At 38.5% G+C, this 21,348-nt stretch overlaps 1 protein-coding gene across 12 annotated transcripts in view; it reads left to right on the top strand.

The window, feature by feature from the left end:
• The window catches only part of stxbp5l (syntaxin binding protein 5L), a 380,881-nt gene that overhangs the window by 77,842 nt on the left and 281,691 nt on the right, over window positions 1–21,348 (top strand). For all 12 annotated transcript variants that reach the window (XR_007885269.1, XM_051404539.1, XM_051404538.1 and 9 more), the window contains exons 6-18: window positions 2,973–3,036; window positions 5,402–5,485; window positions 7,745–7,868; window positions 10,599–10,674; window positions 10,949–11,103; window positions 11,622–11,694; window positions 12,643–12,790; window positions 13,225–13,292; window positions 13,973–14,013; window positions 14,888–15,102; window positions 15,411–15,586; window positions 16,350–16,475; window positions 20,902–21,053. Coding sequence is in view for 11 of the 12 variants with exons in the window: in XM_051404539.1 (XP_051260499.1) it covers window positions 2,973–3,036; window positions 5,402–5,485; window positions 7,745–7,868; window positions 10,599–10,674; window positions 10,949–11,103; window positions 11,622–11,694; window positions 12,643–12,790; window positions 13,225–13,292; window positions 13,973–14,013; window positions 14,888–15,102; window positions 15,411–15,586; window positions 16,350–16,475; window positions 20,902–21,053 (1,502 nt within the window). In the remaining variant the exon portion in view is untranslated. The remainder of the gene's footprint in view (window positions 1–2,972; window positions 3,037–5,401; window positions 5,486–7,744; window positions 7,869–10,598; window positions 10,675–10,948; window positions 11,104–11,621; window positions 11,695–12,642; window positions 12,791–13,224; window positions 13,293–13,972; window positions 14,014–14,887; window positions 15,103–15,410; window positions 15,587–16,349; window positions 16,476–20,901; window positions 21,054–21,348) is intronic.

The following is a 21,348-nucleotide window of genomic DNA, read 5'->3' as shown; positions in this document are numbered from 1 at the left end:
CTTTAACTCACACCAGTGTGTTTCTACTGCATCTTCCAGTTAATCAGCAAACGATTTTCACTCCTCTTGATTTGATAATTATACAGAAAATATCCTAAAATTAGATTCAACAGATTACACATATTAGAGTTGATTCAGTTCCAAATATTTTACGGGTGACTCTCCAGAAGTTACAAACTATAGGACCAAAAGGATAAAAGACAAATCAAAAGAGAATAAGTGAATGGACCAATAGCCATTTATATCTAATCTGACATTCCATTTTACTTTTGTGATAGTTTTAGGTATTGTAGATGTGTAGGAGAAATCACAGTGTTATACAAAGCCTCTCTTAAAATGTAATGCCATGTGATTATATGTATATTATTTGTATAAGACACTCACTATAACTCAAATATTTGACGTTACTGTTGACATGCTATTTCCTGTCATTCCTTGTTGATTATTACATAAGATAAGCCTTTATTAAAGGCTCCACTGGTCCTACTGTAGCTCAAGGTCTCTTTGCCTTTGTGTCAATACCCTTGGTAGTCAATCTTTGGATGACTGTAATAAAGAATACATTTTTTTTTTCTTTTTCTGTAAAACATATTACAGTAATTGATTTTTTCTTTGTTCTTGACACTCTATTCTATTAATCTATTTCATTATGTACACCTGTTAATCAATATGCTGGAGCCTTTTCCAGCATGCACTGGGCAAGAGGCAGTGAATCCTGTTTTCCAGATCCCTCGAGCCACAACAGGCACGCTTGTTTAACGGTTGATGTTTTTTGGCAGGCTTTGAGAGGATTTGGTAACATCCTTGCTTAACAAGCACAGGGACACTAGTACCTTTAATGGAAGCTTTTAGGCTGAATAATTTGCTTGTCTGTTAGTTTAACAATATAGTTACATTTCTGAAGAGAAACAGAATCATCTAATTTAGCCTGCTGCCATACAACCACAACACACGAACAGGGCTGGGTACCAAACTTCGATTCTTTTATGGCACCGACTGAACTGCATCAATACTACAGAGTATCAAAAAACGTCTTTTCATTCTGTACCAAATTTCGATACCAAAAGAGTAAAACTCTACAGCCTCAGTACGCCCACACTGCAACAGACTGTTGATGTATATTTCATAGCTGTGCAGGAGAAACACACAGAGACAGATCTCACTTTACCTTGAGCTGCTTATGTTCACAGACAGCTAGTGAACTTTGTGCTGTTTGTTAGCCAACTTTCATCTGCTCATTGGTGAGTCTGTTCACCCCATCGTCCACTGGGATGGAAACCTAGGCGCATCCTCTCCTGGCCAATGGGGAGCCAGAGAGCATTTCAGACATTGTTTACAGACCGACAGGAGGAGAGAAATGAAGTTGATTTGTCAGACCCGGGGGGTAGCTGGTCTCCAGCACAGAGACAGTATGAGGTCTCACTCTGCCACTATTTCCCAGTGCCATAAATGTCCCCCACACAGTCTTCTTCTTTGGGTTAGACTAGAAATATTGCTGCCATACTGTTTGTTAATAATGCTCCTTTGACAGTTATTTATAGTTATATATATATATATATATATATATATATATATAGTCCAATGCTCTACATATATTCAGTTTAATTTTTTATCTAGGTTGAGTAAAAAACGTTTCTCCAGCTGCTCCCAGGTCCTTTAATGGCTTCCTTCTTGGAAGTGAGTAATTGCACATAATGTATAATGTTAATTTTATAAAATTTTTATTGAAGAAATTGGTATCAAAAATCGTTCAGGAAACAGTATTGAAGTTAAGATATCTGGAAAAGTATCGAAATTTAAAAGAAGACTTTAGGAAAATCCTAGTACTTTCTAAGGAAAGCGGCATTAAAGTGATCTAATATGTTTTTCAAATGATATATATGTTTTACAACAGCAATATAGCCTTACAATTGTAGCTGTGCCCAACATTGGCAAACACTATTCATCAGAACATTTTTCTTAAAGCATTCTGATTCGCTTTGTGTGCATTTTGAAGACTGGCCTTGTTAGCTGAAAGGCAAACTTTATCAGGAGTCCCTAAGTAATGCAGCAGCTCTCCTCAGATCACATATTTGTGATATTTAGTGTGAAGACTTTCATCAACCAAATGAAATGGCCTTACACGTACAATAGCAAGCCTTTGCCCTTCGTCACAGAACATTTAATAACTGCTATGAACCATTCCTTAAACAATGTAATAACTTTGTTTATACCAATAAACTCAAAAAGAACTTCATCCCTGCCACAGTGTGTGTGTGTGTGTGTGTGTGTGTGTGTGTGTGTGTGTGTGTGTGTGTGTGTGTGTGTGTGTGGAGGGTGGGGTTGTGGGAGGGTTGGTGATGTACAACAAAAAAGTCTGGGGTCAAAAGTGCATAATTCATGTTATATTGAAAAGTGTATTTCAGCTTACTTATTTGTTCTGGGTGGCTGGTGTAGCAAGATTATTTCTTGGCATTCACCCATTGTAGTACTTCAGTGATTGGACAGGTGTTGTGTGTTTTGCTGGATGGTTTGTGGATACCTTGGCTTATTACTACTTTAACTGCTGAGTAGAAATGTATTGAGAGCTTGCTATGCTTTTATGTTTTTATCGCCTTCTGGCAGCAGGCGTAGCTAAATGGGCCCATCTGAATGTGTCAGTCACACCTCAGCTTCCCAGAACAACTCGCATTTCAACCTCTATGCTAAAATATCATGATTGTGGATGCTACAGTGAAGAACCAAGTGGCCCTCGTTGGGCTGTTCAGCTCTGAGATGCAGTGGATAATGTCAATATAATGAATTTTACAGCTGCAACTTTTGGTTGGGAGAACATGCCATTACTAAACCATGACATGACATCCCCCTTCCCTTTTGCATGTGTATAATTTGTAATATCGACAGATGATGTGACTCTCTGAGCTCTAACAAGCAAATTTCCCCGGCTGCTGCTGTATTTTTTACCTCGCTCTTATCTTTTCCTCTTGCCACAGATCAACTAAAACTCATCCAGGACCTGTGGTTCACTTGAGCGACAGCCCAAAGGATGAAGGGAAGGTGAGTAGGCAGATAATAAAAACACCTCCTGGTTCTCCACAAGCACCAACTCAAATGTTACCAATCTTCTGAGGCTCTCTCCTTTTCCCACTTCTCTGCCTTGTTTTTTTTTCCGGTCACATAGCTGTCCTCTAACCTCTTCTCTGCCTTTATCTTATCTTCTTTCTTTCTCTCTCTCTATCTTCCATTCTTTCTTTCTAAATTTCTCACCTCTCACTCTGTCAGCCTGGCTTTCTTTGTAGCCCACAGAAGGAAAGCCATTCTCTATACTTTATCGCTCTCCTTTGTTGCTCTCATGTTTTTTTTTTCTCTCTGTCCCTCGGCTTTTCACAAATACCAACTGAAGAAAAGAGGTGTGTGGGACTGTAACATATCCTTTGAGGAGAGCTGAGCTTTTCAGGGTCATGTTGCAGTCAAATTGGTAGGAAAAGTGGCAGGTGGAGGTTGCTGTAAAAGAGAGGTCATTCAGGAGCATATTGATTTTCCCAATGGATTTTGCTGCCTCTGTGTGAAACCAGACTTGACAAGCTGTGAAGACATAAAAACGAGACATGAGTTTACAGCTGCTGTCACACACTGCCATCACTCACTGCAAGAAAAGACAAAGTTCTATTAAGGTTGCTATGAGAAAACAGAGGAACTTCCCCTTTAGGTTGTATTGGCCATAGAGGACACAGGGGATTCTTTACATATGTTTTAATTTCTCAAAGCAATTTTTGCTAATTCTTAACTCCATGTTGTGATAAGTACCGTAAATAGCCACCAGCTACCCAATTATGACTAAGAAAGTAAATATGACAACAGGGAATACACATTATTGCTAAGAAAATTAAGTTGAATCATCTGTGCCTGTGAGCGCTCCACAAAAAAACCTACATGATAACCACTGTTACAAATAATGCAGGCACTTTTCTTAGCCTTGCTGGACATCATTAAAAAACAGGAGAAGAAGAAAGTAGGGTGATAACCTGGTGTTTGAAAACAGGCTTTACCTCACTGTGCAACATGACAACTCGCACATGGTTTGGAAAAATGACCAAAAGGTAAAAATCCAATACTGATGAGACCACAAACGTTCACTATAGCTGTGAAAATGAACATTTCCCCTGTCAGTTAAAACAACAACTGACACTGACTGGATCGTTTCCAAGGACATACTTTATAGACTCACAGCCTGTTATGAACAACATTTAGAGTATTAAAGGAAATAAAATAAAACTTACTAAAACAGAGGAAATTTGCCTGTTACCTTGCTTGTTACTGCAAGCTGTAAGAATCTGACCTGCAGTGCACAAAAAGAGCACATCATATTATAAATGGAAATAGCTGTTTACCATTTAAATACGAACTCGTTGTAGATTTATTATGTGCATGTCAAAGTAGATCTGCATCTTCATACTACATACTTTTGAGGGTGCACAAGGGAGTTACAATTCATATTGTACTGATTTTTAGGAAGCCTGTCATAGTATAAAGACTTCCATATGCATCAAATCTAAGTTTAAAAAACACAACACAAAATAAGCCACTGCCAAAAATCTTTGCATGTAAACTATTAATTAGAAGTTTATTGATATTTCATAACACCTCTAATGCTAATCGATTTATTACCACTTTAGACACTTTCAATCATCGCTTTTTTACATTCGTGACTGCTGGTGTTATAAGTGTAAAGCTTAGGGTTGAAAAATTTATGAGAAGCATTTTTTTTTCTACATCTACTGCCCTCTACTTCCTATCTTATGATTTGAGATGTCACACAGTCTTTCCTCTCAGCGGGAGAGTTGTTTCCTCCACTCTGTCTTAAAGGCTGTGCTCCTCCAACATCACTCCTCCTCTGATCTGTGATCAGATTGTTTTGACTTTGCTCTCCCTTCTTATCCTGTGCGTTTGTAAGTGTTGTAGTGTGTGGGTGTGTTTGTGATGTTGTTTTTATTGTAAGTGCATTTGGGAGCAGCCGTGTTTTTAGGTGCCTGTTTTCATTGACAGAGTATTTTATGGGGAGATAAGACATGTGCAAAAGATTGTGTGTGTGTTTCTGAAAGTGTTTTTGTGTGCATGTGTATTGTATGAATCAACAAATCTATAAACGTGTGTCTATAGATAAAAACATATATACATTTAAATACAGATACCTGAATCCTGTGCAAATATGAGAAATAAAGGCTTAAAAGAGGAAGGAGTAGGAAAGATATTTTTTGGGATGCCATAGGCAAAATGGTTCCCCTACATTACAGAAAAGATTGAAATTAAGTAAATTACATTGGCACTGTTAGTATTTGCTGCGCTCATCACCTCATTTTGGGCTATTGAAAATATCTTATATTTAAAATGTCTTATTTTCCATTCCTTATCACTTCTACAGCTGCTTATAGGGTTTGAGAGTGGGACAATCGTACAATGGGACCTACGGGGCAAGAAGGCTGATTTCAGAATGCACTACGATGAGGTAAGCTTCACTATGCACTCCTGCATCAAGAAACTTTACAGCTGAAGCAAAAATGCTGTCAGGTGAGACATTTTTGTTTCTAAACAGGTCTACCCTTGAAATTTTGTGTGTCTTTCACTGTTTCTTGGGTCATGATATTCATAAAGATTCTGTTCAAATTTAGCTATCTCTGTGGGGATCCCTTATTATAGCAGCGAGAATCAGGATATAAGAATGTGACAAAATTGAGAGTAGTAGAAAAATTACAACAGAAATGAGTCATGTTCACACAGAGGGGTACATGATTGCGGTGGGTGAAAATGCACTCTTGACACCAAAATCCTGTTCCAAAAAAATATAAAGACTTACTTAATGTCTGTCTTTGCAATTTTCAGGTAACTATGAGAGCCAGATTTTTTAAAACTATGCAACTTTGTAGCCTGGGCGCCTGTAATGATTACACAAAATAAACTTTCTGATTCATGTATTCAGTCATTAACAAAGTATAATCTTAAGCAGATATCTTCAAGACAACTGAGATTCAGTAATGATAAAAGCCTAGATCAGTCTAAATAGAAAAGGAAAAAGGCATAAGGAATAAGGTCATACATGAATGAATATTGGGGACTTGACTTGACTTTGTCTGCCAATACTTTGAACCTCAACAAAATGGAGGCTCATTTTTATGTTTGAATACCATGAACTTCTTTTTTTCTATTTTCAACAAGGTGTCTTTCTTATCAAGTGCTTGTATTTGCCTGCCAACCAATTACTGCTTTTTGAACAAGAAGCCGTAATTGGATGACCCAGGCATGCTCATACCAGTCTGCCTCTGACAACTTGCACAGCACTGTCAGCTCAAACAGGTGCAGACTACAGTGTTTGTTGCAATTTCAGCCATTTAGCAGTGGAGACTGCTTTTGCTGCTATTCTTTTTATTTAAAGTGTTCTGTTTTTATTTTTAAACTAAAAATAGAATGCCATTATTTGCTGATCCACAATATAATAGTAAGATAATGTGTAACATGTAGTGCAACTCTTTCATAGCATCTTCTTCAGAGTGGTAAGATGGGGGTGCTTTACCTGCATATAGACACAACTAAAACAGTCATTTTCTACAGAGTAGTCACAAAATGGTCAAATTTACACAGGTGCAATATATCTTTTGGACATTTGGACATTCAGGGTCACACACACACACACAGGCGAAAAAGCACTCTCAAACACACACAGCATTTTCATTTAATCTGTTTGGTTGTGTGTTTTTTTTAACTCCTGTGGCCTCAAACCCAATTTGCCCTGTAGACATTTTCACCTCGTGGCACTGATCCTCTTCATCCGCTGCCATTGCTCATCTCCTGTGAAGAGTCACATCCTGCTAAAATTCATTAATGGGGTTTTATGTGCATCACCTCCAGCATAGCATGGCATCTCTGTCTCACACCTCTTCAGCCGGGTACAAAAACGAACTAGCACCAGTCAGATCTCACAATGACACAAGGGTGGAAGTAATGAGTTCCTGCCACTCTTACTGGTCTAATTGGAAAACTTTATACTTTATAACTTGTTGTTAATTCACAAGTTACATTTTCTATTCAGCATCCCTTATGTAAGCACTGTGTCAAATTCACACATATGCAGTATGTGAAGGAAATTAACTGTAATTACTAGCAATTGTAGTAGCTTCAGGCAACCTATGAGCTTTTTAAGTCAAGTCAAATTTGATTTATATCCTTAAATCGCAAATCACAGTTTGCCTCAGGGGGCTTTACAGTCTGTACAACGTTCAACACCCACTGTCCTTAGACCATTGATTCAGAAAAAAACTTTTTAGTAGGGAAAAAAGAAAAGCCACAACGGCTCCAGGAGGACATTGAAATAACTTCAGATGTCGACTCTCCACCATGGAGAGAATTAATCCGCAAAAATTCACATTCCATGATAACCTCTGTGCCTTTGTATGATGTGAATGATGAGCTCCTTAAGAGTACACAAGATACGCGTATGTACAAGGTATATTAAAATTGGGATTATCTCAAGTGAGGGCAAGAATTACACTATTATGGTGTTTAAGATAACTTTGACTAAAAGGAAGCTGAAGCAAGTTTAGTTTGTTTTGTGCATAAGAATATTGTCAATTTATTTCGTTACTGTATTTGGAAAAAAGCATCAATTACAAACCACACCAAAATACTTTAAAAAAAAAAAGCTGTTTGTTCTTTGCTAATACATTTCTGAAGGATCATATTTGACATGTTAATCGCTGTTTCATTGGTCCAGGCCATACATTCAGTCGGCTGGCATCATGAAGGGAAGCAGTTCATGTGCAGTCACTCAGACGGCAGCCTGACGATGTGGAACCTCAGAAACACCACCAGGCCATTCCAGGTCACCTTTCCTCATGGTGAGACGCACACCCACACAGCATACTTATTTATTTTAATGACTAAACATAATGAAACTTTGCTAATCCCTTGCTGGGAAACTGGGTCCACAGGCTGTTACTTAATAAAGCAGAGAGAAATAAAGCATACTCCATACTGATTTATTTATTTATTGTGGAATTAACTCCTATGGTTGTCTATGGGATGGAATTTCAGACAGTTACAGGACATGTAGGGAGAAAAGAACTCCAGCTTCATGTTTATTTTAATTGCAGAATTGCAAATGTTTGTGTTTTATTTGAGAATATTAGTCTAGGATTTTTGGCTGTCACTGAGAATACTTTAACACAGGCTTGACTGAATGACTTCCAAGCCATGTCATTCTATTTACTCTTCCTCTGACTAGTCCTCCTCCTGTTTCTCTCTGGTGTGGTTTGTGTGCTGGCAGGGCATCCCACCATGTCAGATCTCTGGTCATGAATAGTCCCCTTGCTATGAGCTGTGATCTCAGGCGAAATCACAAAACAGAAAAGCAAGAGGGGAGGATGTGGGCGGGTAAATGCTAGGGACAGGGCAACAGGCCTTAGGAAGTGGTTAAATTCCACTGATTGTTTATGTGCCAGATATTTGTCAGATATTTGCTATTACGCAGGGCGAGAGTGAAGGTGAGGAGAAGGAAGAGGACAGCTGAAAATAAATAGAGGTGAAGTAAAAACTATAAGTAGAACAGTAAACATTTCATGCCTTGGGAATGAAACAGTCACCCTATGTTCTAGGTAGTAAATAAATGAACTTATTCTGTTCCAAAATAGATAAATAAACTGATCCCTACAGGACACAAAGTCAATCATCACACCACCACAACTTATATCACGTCTGTGGTCTGTGATTTGCCATTCTTTTTAAATCCCTTGGTGCTCACATTCACTTTGGATCGTTCCATTGGCTTTGCTTACTGCTTTGCTTGCTAGATACCGCTGTCACTAGTTGTGCTGTTTGTTGTGCTCAGATGTCACACTGTGAGCTAGAGGAAGACTGGAGGCCTGCTGTCCACCTCAGTCTGAACCTGCTGCAGGAGCTCTCCACTGACAACATTGAATTATGTATTTTATCCTCTATGCCCTGTTGTTGTTGGAGAGAGCATCGCAGGAGTACAGCCAAGTCCAATTTACGTAACTGTGCCTATGCTATGTGACATGAATGTACCTAATGGAAACGAAAAATACTTCACCAGAAAGTAATCCAGATTGGTTAAATATCTGGTATGGCAGCAATGTTGTTATCACAGGCAAATGTATAGTGCATTTATATTACTTAAGTTTAAACTTGTTGGTTGGTATTGGAACGCAGCAGTGTCTGGGAGCGAAGTGAACAAACAGTTTGAGCTGCACTAATGAATGTATAACCTGAAGAGAACAAGGAAGGAAGGAAAGCAATGGCTACAAGGTGTAAGGACACAGAAGGTGGAGAGAGCAGAAAAGGGAACAGAGACATTTATTTTAAGCAGAGAAGTGAACAGAAACACGAAAAAAACAATAAAAAAAGTTAGAGGTAATAGTCAGGGTGCACCGAAATTTTAAAATATAAGATAGGAATCAACTATACTGTAAGTGAGTTAGTCATCCTGTCCCACAGTTAGACCATGAACAGATAGCATAGTAAAAGAAGACAGTGTATGCACAGGCATATATCAATAAATGCCTGGACCATGTTATGTATAAGGGTAAGTCTTAACACAGCTGTGGATTTGACCAGTATCAAAGCCATTACCAAGAGGGTTGTCTGTTTACTATTATTTTTTCTGCTAGTCCCTTTCGCTTCTCTCTGTCGGGTCCTGCTTTGACATTTCAGTGTTTGCTGTAATCCTGTACCTTTGAGCCTGTTCAGTGATGATAAATCACCGTTACCCAGAGCTTTGGCTATCTAACAGAGATTGTGGATAAGAAGCAATGTGTCAACAACTTAAAACCACCTGAAATCACATGTACACAAAGTATACAGCGATCTACCATAACATTATGACCACTGACAAGTGAAGTTAATAACACTGATTATCTGGTTATCATGGCGCTTGTCAGTGGGTGGGATGTATTAGACAGCAAGTGAACATTTTGTCCTCAACGTTAAGGTGTTAGAAGCAGGAAAAATGGTCAGTGTGAGGATTTCTGTTTGAAATACAATGTCTTATATATTGTTTTTAAAAATGACAGAACTTTTACATTACACATATCTGTAAACATGTCACTGCTCTAAAAATGCATTCTTAATGAGTATAAAATGTTTACTGTTAACATTTTTATTTTGTTTTCTCTCCCAGTATCCATTCCCTGCAACTAGAGCATGATTACTCTGTCTACAAAGCTGCGTTAAATCAAAAGATTGGGGATACTGACTTAATCCATATTTAACCAAAACCATCATCTTTCTCCAGGCTCAACCAAATATTTTGGCAGGCCAATATTTGCAATTGCTGTAGTCTATTTTGTAAATGCAGGAGCAAAGTCTTGCAGCCTAGAAATCATATTTCTTTCATGTTTTTTTTTTTTCATTTGTTCAGAACACAATGTCCTTGACCAGAAACACAGGGTCCCTCTGCCTTCCAGCTAAGAATGTATAAAACATACTTGAAATAACATGTGCTTATGATTTGGTAAATTGAATTTTCAGAGGAACTGATGCAGACAGATGTTCACAGTGAATGCGTTATTGTCTTGAAATGTTGTCCATTCTTGCTATTTCGTCTAATTCAGGAAAGGTACAGAAGGATGGGAGAAAGGAGTCTTGTAAACCAATACTCAAAGTGGAGTACAAGACCTCGAGGAACAGGTGTGTGCTTTATAAGGAAATGTTCAGGTCTAGATTACCAGATTTTATTATTTATAAGTGTTTTGACTAAATTATGATTTTAATAAAGTCATGGAGAGATTTTCATGTAGTGATTAACAGGTTGCTTATAACACCCCACTTTTTAATCATAAACTGATTGTTTAATTTATTTATTAATTCATTCTGTCATTTATTTCATTATGTGGCTGATCAGTTTCAACTACTAGCATTTATCCAGATCAAGTCTTCCTAAGATCCTGTTCTCCCTCCACAGCGAGCCTTTTATCATCTTCTCTGGCGGTCTTTCATATGACAAGGCGGGAAGGCGGCCCACGTTAACCATCATGCATGGCAAGGCTATCACTGTGCTGGAGATGGACTACCCTATTGTAGAGTTTATGGCACTCTGTGAGACTCCTTACAACAACGGTGAGTGCATACAAAGACAGTGACAAAACCGGTGCTGCATATTTTCTGCATTCAGCCTATTTTTGTTTTTGTCCAAATTTGAGATACCTTCTTAAAGTATTAAAAACTTAATAAATACAAGAACCAAAATATAAAAAGTCACCAATCAACAGGCAAGAAGGAAGATGAGTTAGCCCTAGTAATACACCACTGTTTCCTTAGAAAAGTCAAACCCACCAGGTTGTGTGACAACACTTTTGAGGTTTGATTGAAGGCTCTGTATATGTCTACAAAACACCAGTTTCGTCAAACATCCTGTGCTATTCAAATCTATTTGGTTTTGTATTTTTCTTTGATCATATTGTATTTTTTACTCCAATGTAATCAACAATACAAAACTTCTTGGGTGCCATAAAGACGGCAGTACGTAATTGAAATACTAAAACCACCATAAAAAGTCTATATATATGTCTGTGGCTGTAACTAATGTAAATATGGATTAAGCATTATCCTCTTCAGTATGACTTTGTATCTTACAGAGGTCCAAGAGCCTTACGCGGTGGTGGTGCTTTTGGAGAAGGACTTGATCGTGGTGGATCTAACACAGAGCAAGTATGTGTTTGACATATACTGTATAAATACACCTTTAAGCTGCTAAGCTGCATGTGACTGATAGCAAATGAAGCGAGTTCCATCTTCATGTCAGCGTTTGACATGAGTTGCTATTACCTGGCATGACTTAAGGGGAAAACACTACTTATACCATTCATCCATAAGCCAAATCCTGTCTCAGTCAGTTTTAAAGTTAAAGACCTAACCAGTGTCACTCGAATCTATACCTCAGGGAGAAAGAGAGGTTAGATGTTGTCCTTTGAATAAAGACATCTCATTTTGCTCTCAGGGTGAAAATGCTACCACTCCAGTTAAATTACCTTGTTATCACTGTATCTGAGGGAATGAAAGTGAAGGTGAAAGGTGCTTATGTGGTGCAGTTTTGACCAGCCAGGGCCTATGAATAGCACCAAAACACTATAAATTAGGCCTATGACTCGAGGGGTATAAATTAGGTAACCTGGTTAATTAGGTTACCTAATTTAAGATGTTATAAATACCTCTTGATGAGGCTTAATGTAGTTTTAACTTCCCCAGATTGTCTGTGACAATGTCAGCCGATTGATTAGCTCCTAATTGTGTTTAAATTGTTTATTATAATTAAATAAATAGCCTGCACCCATATACCCTTTATTTGCCGATACAAAGCATGTATCCTGACACACTAATGTTGATAAAGTTTACTGATCTGCTGCAGTCGCACCACCTGTACATCTTGCTGCCATATTTTCAGGCAGGCACATAGCGTTGCCATTTTTACCTCACCTGCAATCTGATTATTTATGCAATAATGCCAGTAAAGCAGAGTATAGATGGAAAGAGGGGATTTTGCCGATTATTATACATTTTAGTAATGATAATCCTGTAATTCATTGACTTTTGCTTCTGCCCATTTCACCACAGTGCCATAAGTTACACTGTAGCTTATTATATTCATGTATCTTGCAGCTTCCCTGTCTTTGAGAACCCTTACCCCATGGACATCCATGAGTCTCCGGTTACCTGCACAGCCTATTTTGCAGAGTGTCCGCCCGACATTATCCCCATCCTCTACTCTATAGGAGCTAAACACAAGAAGACTGGCTACAGCCAAAAGGTAGGATGCGGAAAATGTGAGTGAGGAATACCCTCCTTTTGTAATGTATTTGTCTTCTTTTTTTGCCAGTTTCAGTCTTGTTTAGTAATTAATTCTACTTAGAGCGAGGTTTTAAGAAATGTAATCTTGGATAATGATGCCAAATATATTTGTTTCTGTTCCTGTAAGGTTACCACCTGTAATGTGAATGATCTACAGAATTTATGAAAAAAAAATCAACCATACAAAATTCCTGCTGCCACGAACTAGTAGCAAATTATGGGTTAACATTAAAACATGAGTCATTTTAATCAGTGCAGTTTCGTATTTGAGGATGAAAACATTTGCCTTGGAATAAAATGAAATATTACCGACAGAGCCCAGTTGGGAAAAAACACAAGATGATGTGATTGGGTTTTCATAAATAATCAACACTCTGTCTTTAACCATATCAGGAGTGGCCAATCAGTGGAGGAACATGGACGTTAGGCTCCCACACCTACCCAGAGATTATCATCACCGGGTAAGTCCGAAATATGACAGCGGTATTTTGAAGAAAGACCTTTTGAGCTCAAACACATGGTGACCTTTATCCCAGGCTAAAAAATGTGCTAACACCCACACACAAAAAAGGAAATCTACAGTATATGCGTGTCCTCACTCACAACATGACGGGACCAGATGACTGTGATTTATAGTTTGTCTTTATATGTGCTTTATAAGCTTGATCTGGGTCTGTGCCAACCAGGCCAGCACAGCACAGCCTAGGGCCATACTGCATTGTAAGGGGCTGACAGAGATGTTAACCTGTTCTGAAGCCTGCATACGGGGTGGTGTCTGCTTCTAGGCGACACTCAATATCAGCAGCAGTCTAGAAATGAGGCCAACATGGAGTTATGTTCTCAATAGTACACCTACAAATGAATAAATTCTTGGCTTGTGGTATTTTTTATTGTACCAGAGGAGACTAGGAATTCAACTTCACTTTCAGCTATGAGAAAACAATAAGGAACAGTTAGCTGATGATTCCTACACAGTGTGACATTTAAAATCAATGATCATCACTGTCAGATTTTTAAGATAGCTGTAACATTTATTACAGTTGGGAATTTCTGTCTAGATGCCACTAAATCCTACACACGGGTCTTTTTAGTGCACTCATTTTTCCTTACACACAAAAAAATATTCTTTCTCTTTGTTCAGACATGCTGACGGATCAATTAAGTTTTGGGACGCGTCTGCAAGTAAGTCCACTCTCTTAAGTTTTGTTGTTCAACTCAGACAGCATGCTCATATAAACACTATATTTTCATAAATTCCATGGTGAGCAATTTTAAATTTGCCATAGGCACTGAACTCAAAGAAAATGAATAGCGCCACTGTAAAACGAGGGGTCACATTGGGTACACACTGAAAACCTAGCATGTACAGTAGATTTAGAGGCTTTCTCAAAAATCTTTTGAAAGAAATTGTACTGACAGCTGTGGTTTGTGGATGACATTCACTTGCATTGCATCATGTCAGCCTGACAGACCCTCTGAGTTCAAACTAACAATATCAGTCAGTCAGTAAAGCTACTGTATCTTGGTACGCTAGTATGCTGTCTCTCTGTGATAATAATATTAACTGTGCACAAACAATGAGTGTATATTTTTTCCAAAAACCTTAGCTGTGTTAGTGTTAGAGTGAAATGCAATACAAATCAGAGGGCTGTGGTGATAATCACTAATCACTTGCCTCCTCTTTTACAGCTGCACTAATCAAAGTTGTGCATGCTGTACATCTCTTTGAAAGTAGTGCTGTTGTCTGGATGGTGGAGAATAGAATATAAATTTAATCCAAAGGCAGATGGTGGGGCTTTTAAAGAATAAACCTGCTTTTATTTGATCTTTTTATTAGTATCATAAAAAAAATCTTATGTAAAGACCAAAACCAACAGTGAATGTATGAGTTTCTGTTGCCTGATAAAGCCTATCCATCCAAAGATACTATAATTATACCATACTGTTCCACAATGTCAGCTGTTCACATTTGTCAATGTGTATGTGTTACCATTTACAGTACATTTTACATTTAAAATATGTTCAAAATATGTAAAGTAACTAATGCTCGAACCAGTCACACTGCAGATGTTGTACAAGCTGAAGACCTCCAAAGTCTTTGAGAAGCTGAAACCAGGTGAAGGCCGGGCAGCCGAGTTGGTGGAGGAAGACCCCTTTGCAATTCAAATGGTCAGCTGGTGCCCTCAGAGTCGCATCTTCTGTGTAGTTGGCATCTCAGCCCACATCATCCTGTATCGCTTCAGCAAATATGACGCCAACACTCAAATTGTGGTGAGTGAGACTACAATCAAAATACAAGCAGTGACATCCTGGGGATTTTGTGCGTTATAAGGAGTGCAAGTAAGGTACAATGTAATTCTTACAAACCGTTACTGACTGTCTTTTAAGAAATATGTTATTCAGTGAGCCTTGTGTTATTTTATTTATTAAAATCTAGTAAATTCTGCTTATACTTTGATCATAGCTCATTATGAGGAACATGCTACACTAATTCACTGGATGTAGTTCGCTGTAGTAGTCCCATTGTTATTATATGATAGGTAGATTAATGCCTACTTTTGTATCTGTGTCATCCTCAGTCACTGGAGGTGCGTCTACAGTGTGAGTCAGAAGATGTCATCTCTCCATCAGAGAATGAAAACAATCCCTGCTTCTCAGAGCCTGGCTCCCACTCACCCCAGCCCCATCACCAACACCCAGCGAGCCCCGGCGCTGGGACACCTGAGGGTGTCAAAGACAGCATCCCCTGCATTAAGTAAGATCTCCTCTCAGTTTATCTGCGAGAAAAACATCAAATATCTGTTTGAACAAATCACTTAGTCTTTTGTTTATTAAAATGTTGTATCAAATAGACTACAAACTAACTTAGAACAAGAAAAAAAATAACCCAACTCTGTGATGAAAGGATTTAATAGTCATTGTGATAAATGATAGAAGAGCCAGCTTACAGTAATATAAACACTGGCCATATTTTATTTTTTTGTTGCATGTGACTTAAATTGTGGATCAACATATCAACACACTCAACAAATCTAAACTGACAACACCTTAATGTTTGCATTACAATGTCCTTTCTAATGCAGCAGGTTTTATTGATTATTGTCCCTTTTAAACGTTTTATATATTTTTTTTATATCTGCTTATTCTCTGTATCTAACATCATTATAAATAAGGGAAACCTCAGTGATTCTCGAGACTTAAGTAAAGTTTAATTTTGGATTTTGAATGTAACATTTCAGTGGATGAGGGTATAAAAAAACAGGTAACCGTCTATGGTGCCATCACGTATTTATTGACTAAAAGTAAGTGCTGTAATTAGCCAGTTAAAGCCCATAAAGCTGGCGGGATCCATAATTTTGCATCCTAACTTCATGGCAGATGGCATTTCCATCCATGCCAACTATTTAGTTAACACTGAATGTTAAATGATGGAAGCAAACGTGTTTGTATGTTTCTTTCTCGCCAAGTACAAGTGCATATTACACAATACTAAAGACTCCTCTTTGTATGTGCTTCAGAGTGAAGGACCGGATGGTTCGGGTCCCTCCTGGCTACCAGGCAGAACTGGTCATCCAGCTGCTGTGGGTAGATGGAGAACCTCCACAACAGATCACCAGCCTCGACATCAACTCTGCCTATGGCCTGTAAGTTTCCAGATGCATGGTAGTCAGTTACCTGTCTATATGTGGGAGTATTTATTTATCCTTCTAGTTTAGGAATGTGGACAAGGCTCTACTTGAACAGCAATCACTGTTTTAGTTTAGAGGAGTTTGCACAAATTGATTACGGACAAAGCCGAACGCCCTCTTTGATCATTGTCATGGTGCTATGTTACCTTAAACTGAACAAGATTGTTTAGCTTTATAGTGCTGAGATTACACCTTAATTGCCAGCCGGTTGACTTCATAGTTTTAACCTAACTAAGCACCACATAGTTCTGCTTATTCAAGGTTGCAATAGAATAATTGCATGCACAGTGGTTAAAACTTAAAGCTCCAGAAACCATCTAACACACTGACTCTAAAGAGCCGCCCATCTCTCTTTGTATATCTGTGTCTCCCTTGTCTCTCCATTTATATGTTATGTTGATTTCTCTGGAGTATTATAAATATACTTCAAACTAGCTGTAAAAGGTTGAAATACTACAGTGGTTCCAAACCAATAAAAAGAAGTTAACAACCTCAGGCAGATATTTATAGAAGCATGTTTAGCAATAGCTAAGCAAGTGATAATCCACAAGAACCTGTTCTGATATATAAAAAGATGGACAAGGCAGGTGTGAAATATTAAGTTTGTAGTACATTAATCCTGATTGATATGGTAAGTATTGTTGCCATTGTTGCCTGCAGTTAACAGCAATTAAATGATTTCCTCTAACTGGGTTTGTAGTGTCCTGACATACACATGCCAATCAGAAAAAAAACCCACAGTGAGTAAAGGTTGCGGTCATGGCAAGTGAAGAGCAATCATAAGCAGCAGTAGTAACAAGATACCTGTGGATGAAAGGTTAAAGAGGCCAGTCTGTAATGTAAGCATGTGTGTAAGTGTGTTATTGTGCACGTACAGACAGCAGTACACACCTGAATATAACACCCACTGGTTATGTTTGTGTTTGTGTATCTATAAATAATAGTGAAGGCTTATGAAAAGTGAGGGTTTGGATGTTTGGGATGTAGGGCGGGGACTACAGAATGCCCTGTTCAGCACCTTACTTATTACAGTATTGTGCTGTCAAAATCAAAATTGGTGTGTTCACACAAGCACAACAACCCACGGCTTTCATCTACAGTGTACAGGCCTGCAGTCAGAACTCACCGCATTCAATTTCAAGATAGTATACTGGACCCCAGAGTCTGTACCAAGCCACTAGTGGAAATGTCATAATTTGTATCCGTCCTCTTTTGTCTCCCTTCTGTCTTTTTCTTTCTTTCGTTTTAGATAGATTCGATTTTCACTGATGTTGACTTAAGTAATGGTTGACATTTTTCTATAGATTTCAGTTTTCAAAACTTATTAAAACCCTGTTGTGTTGGTGCTTAAGAGAAGTTGACTGACTTCCTGAGCCCCAGAGTGCTTAAAGACCACTTGCATGGTTTTGCTGTGAATAGAAGTTCTGTTGGCAGAAACCAATAAAATCACAGCTCTTAAAAAGCTCTTTATGGGTCAAGGCAGCGCCATCGTTTCCTTTTCTCCTCTAAATCTATTCACAGCATGAATAGAATTGCAGAAATCGATTTATTTAGTTTTATTCTGTTTTGCTTCCTCCCTCCCTGTTTATGAAAACACAGACACCCACATTTAGACTCACACACAAGGAAAATGAAAGACTTATATGTATCCACACACACACACACACACACACACACACACACACACTAATGATTATTGGTGCAAACGGAATATAATATTTGTACATCACTGACATCTGTTAAAGTGGTGACAGTGCAAATGATATAAGAGACAAAAGAAGCCCTTCATTCGCCCTTTCACACAGATTCACACATTCACACAGTGACAGCAAAGCCCATCAAACAGAAACTAACTAATTCATGCACATTCACACACTGATGACACAGCTTCGGGAGCAATATGGGGTTCAGTATCTTGATCAAGGATACTTCGACATGTGGCAGGGAGGAGCCGGGGATCGAACCGACAACCCGACCTCTGATCCACAGCCGCCCCACATTACACAAAGACTCTACGTGAATAATTTCAACAGCAATAAATCCCATCTACATTACAGTTTTTCTCGATTGTTTACACACATTTTTTGAAAGCATGCCTTATACTCTCAGAACTTTAAACACAAATCAAAAAACACACACACAATGGGCAAAACCCCTCAATTCTCCTGCAAAATGAAACTTTACATTCAAAACAATGTTATTTCTTCTCAAAACGGTATATTGTTTTCAAATGACACACAAAACAATCATATGAAAAGACATTTATAAGAACCAGTTGAACACTGATGTGCTCAATGTAAAACACTATGATGAATGGAAAACACTTCTTCTCCATTCATTATAATGACTTGGGCCTTTTTTTGTTCAGTGTTACACTTAATACAGACAGTATATACATAAGTGTATTGTAAAATGTTTTAGAATGTTGTTTTTATACTCAGAACACACAAATACACGGGAACAAATATATTTTATTTTTCCCACAAAAACAATGTACACAGTGTACATCCCAACCAACAAAGAAGTTGCACATACAGTGGTCTAAAACAACAGAAGAATTTACTGTATAGAGTTACAGTAAAAAACACATCGCAAGCAATGTTTTCCCTGGCCAAGCAGCGGGGGAAATATCACATAGCATGGCAAATCCAGCCATGAAAAGCATCAACTGCTATATCGCCACATGCATCTTCCAAAGCTTGGAGAAGGGATATATGGGTTAACCCTAACCCTAACCTGTTGCCCTTTTATGCTAAAGCTCAGATTGCTAATTGTAAAACTGTGTGACAGGTGTTTGCCCATGTGATGACTCAGTGTGCATAGTAGGGCAACTAACTTTAGAATTTTGAATGACAGTGTGTTTCTTGTGAAGATATTTTCTTCATGAAAATTGTGCCAAATGCAGAGAATTGTGTGTAGTGTTTTGAAAAAAGTGTGTTTTAGAACTGCAATTTGAGTGTAAAGCAGGAACTGTGCTTGTAGTTTAGCAGAATTGGTTCAGGGGGTTGGTGCATGAGTTACATGTTGTGGTCATTGTGTCTTAAGTACCAGTAATTGTGTGTAAACAACTGAGTAAAACTGTTTTACTGTTTTACTTTACACATTTCTAAAGTCTCCACAGACACACAAGGCTGTCTCCTTCCTTCGATAATCTGCATGGTATGAATGGTATGTCTATACCAAAGGACAGGTTCACTGCTCTGATCTCAAGTCTTACTAAAATGTTGGCATGCTTGAATGTAGCATCTATAAATGCATATAGTGCATAAAGAGACCTCACTTACTTCTCACGTATGTCAAATGACTGAAGGTAACAATTCCATTTACACACGACTTGATTGACTTCCTTTTGTGCTCTTAGAAATTGTTAGGAAAAAGCAGGAGATTGTTTAAAGTTGCCATCATCGTCTTTACGGCCACAATAACACAGATGATTATTTTCTTTACCACCTTTTTTCTCCAGCTGTCGAGCCTTTTAGCTTTGATCTATGAAAGCTGTGATTTCCTGGTAATCGTTTTTTGTGCTGTTAGCATTGTGAGGCTCAAGCTGTGTTTAAGGGTACTGAAAGGCTGGACAAGGAAAGGGTTTTGCCCCCTGCTGCCAGCCTAGCGTTTTCTGAGTGATGTGTTTTCAAATGCGTGATCATGTTTGTGGTATTGAAATTGTTGTCTACATAGAGAAGATGACAAATAGCCCTTCCAAACACCCGGTCATTTTTTCCAAATTAGAGACAGCGCTGTGGTTGCTGCTGTCATGACCTGAAACATCTGACCATGTGACAGTGATGTAAACTAGGCCAGACATCTGGTGGATATGGGAGAGCAATGACGGACTGGGCAGCGGGGAGTTTGAGTGACATTTATGTATTTGTCTCATTATTTTGTAATTTCTTTCGGATCGCCAAATTAAAAGACCATGATAGAGTCATTTGTTGTGAATATCGTCTAATTCTGGTTAGTGCCTGATCAGCTGGAACATCTTTTGTACAAAGACAAACAGAAAAATTACTGCCAAGAAGGTTCTCTTAATCAGTTAAGCCAGAGGCTCGAAAGCAGCCAGGGGTAGCAGGTGGCAATGGGGCTTATGGGAAATCTTGGTTATTAATATTCAAAAACAGCAGCAATAGCAGTGTGAGATAAAGACAGGCTTTTGTTGACAGCAATTATACCAAAATGTCACCGTTAATTTGACAGTGTTTGATAGTGCCACATGTAGCACCTTTAATGTCAGTGAGAATAACCTGGTGAAATAAATCAGCGTAAATGTCTCAGCTGAATAACACTCTTTCTCCTCCATGTAAATGCAAATGTCTTTGTGTGTCTGTGTGTGTGTGTGTGTGTGTGTGTGTGTGTGTGTGTGTTTGTGTATCTGTGTGTCCAGTTTGGCATTTGGGAACTGCAATGGCCTAGCTGTGGTGGACTACTTGCAGAAAACCATCCTGTTGTGTATGTCGACACTGGATCTGTATGGAGCCGCCGACCCCTACCAGCGCCTTACCCGCTCCCCCCGCAGGAACAGACAGTCCACCTCAGGTAGCACACACACACACACAAACACACAAACACACACACACACACACACACACACACACACACACAAACACACACACACCTCTGGGACTCTGCTACAAAAAAACATGCACGTACACAACTAACACTTGTGCAGCCGTACAATAAGGTGTCAATTATTGTCATTACATCCAAACTATCATCTATTTGCTGTACTCCTGTCCTCTCTCTTCTTCTTCTTCTTCTTCTTCTTCTTCTTCTTCTTCTTCTTCTTCTTCTTCTTCAATCTCCTGTATCTGTTCTTTCTAAGGTTAGACTG

The sequence above is a fragment of the Dicentrarchus labrax genome, unplaced genomic scaffold, assembly GCF_905237075.1.
Source record: "Dicentrarchus labrax unplaced genomic scaffold, dlabrax2021, whole genome shotgun sequence".
Taxonomy (NCBI): Eukaryota; Metazoa; Chordata; class Actinopteri; family Moronidae; genus Dicentrarchus; species Dicentrarchus labrax.
The sequence above is the reverse complement of the archived record's forward strand: the minus strand, read 5'-3'. Positions and strand labels throughout refer to the sequence as shown.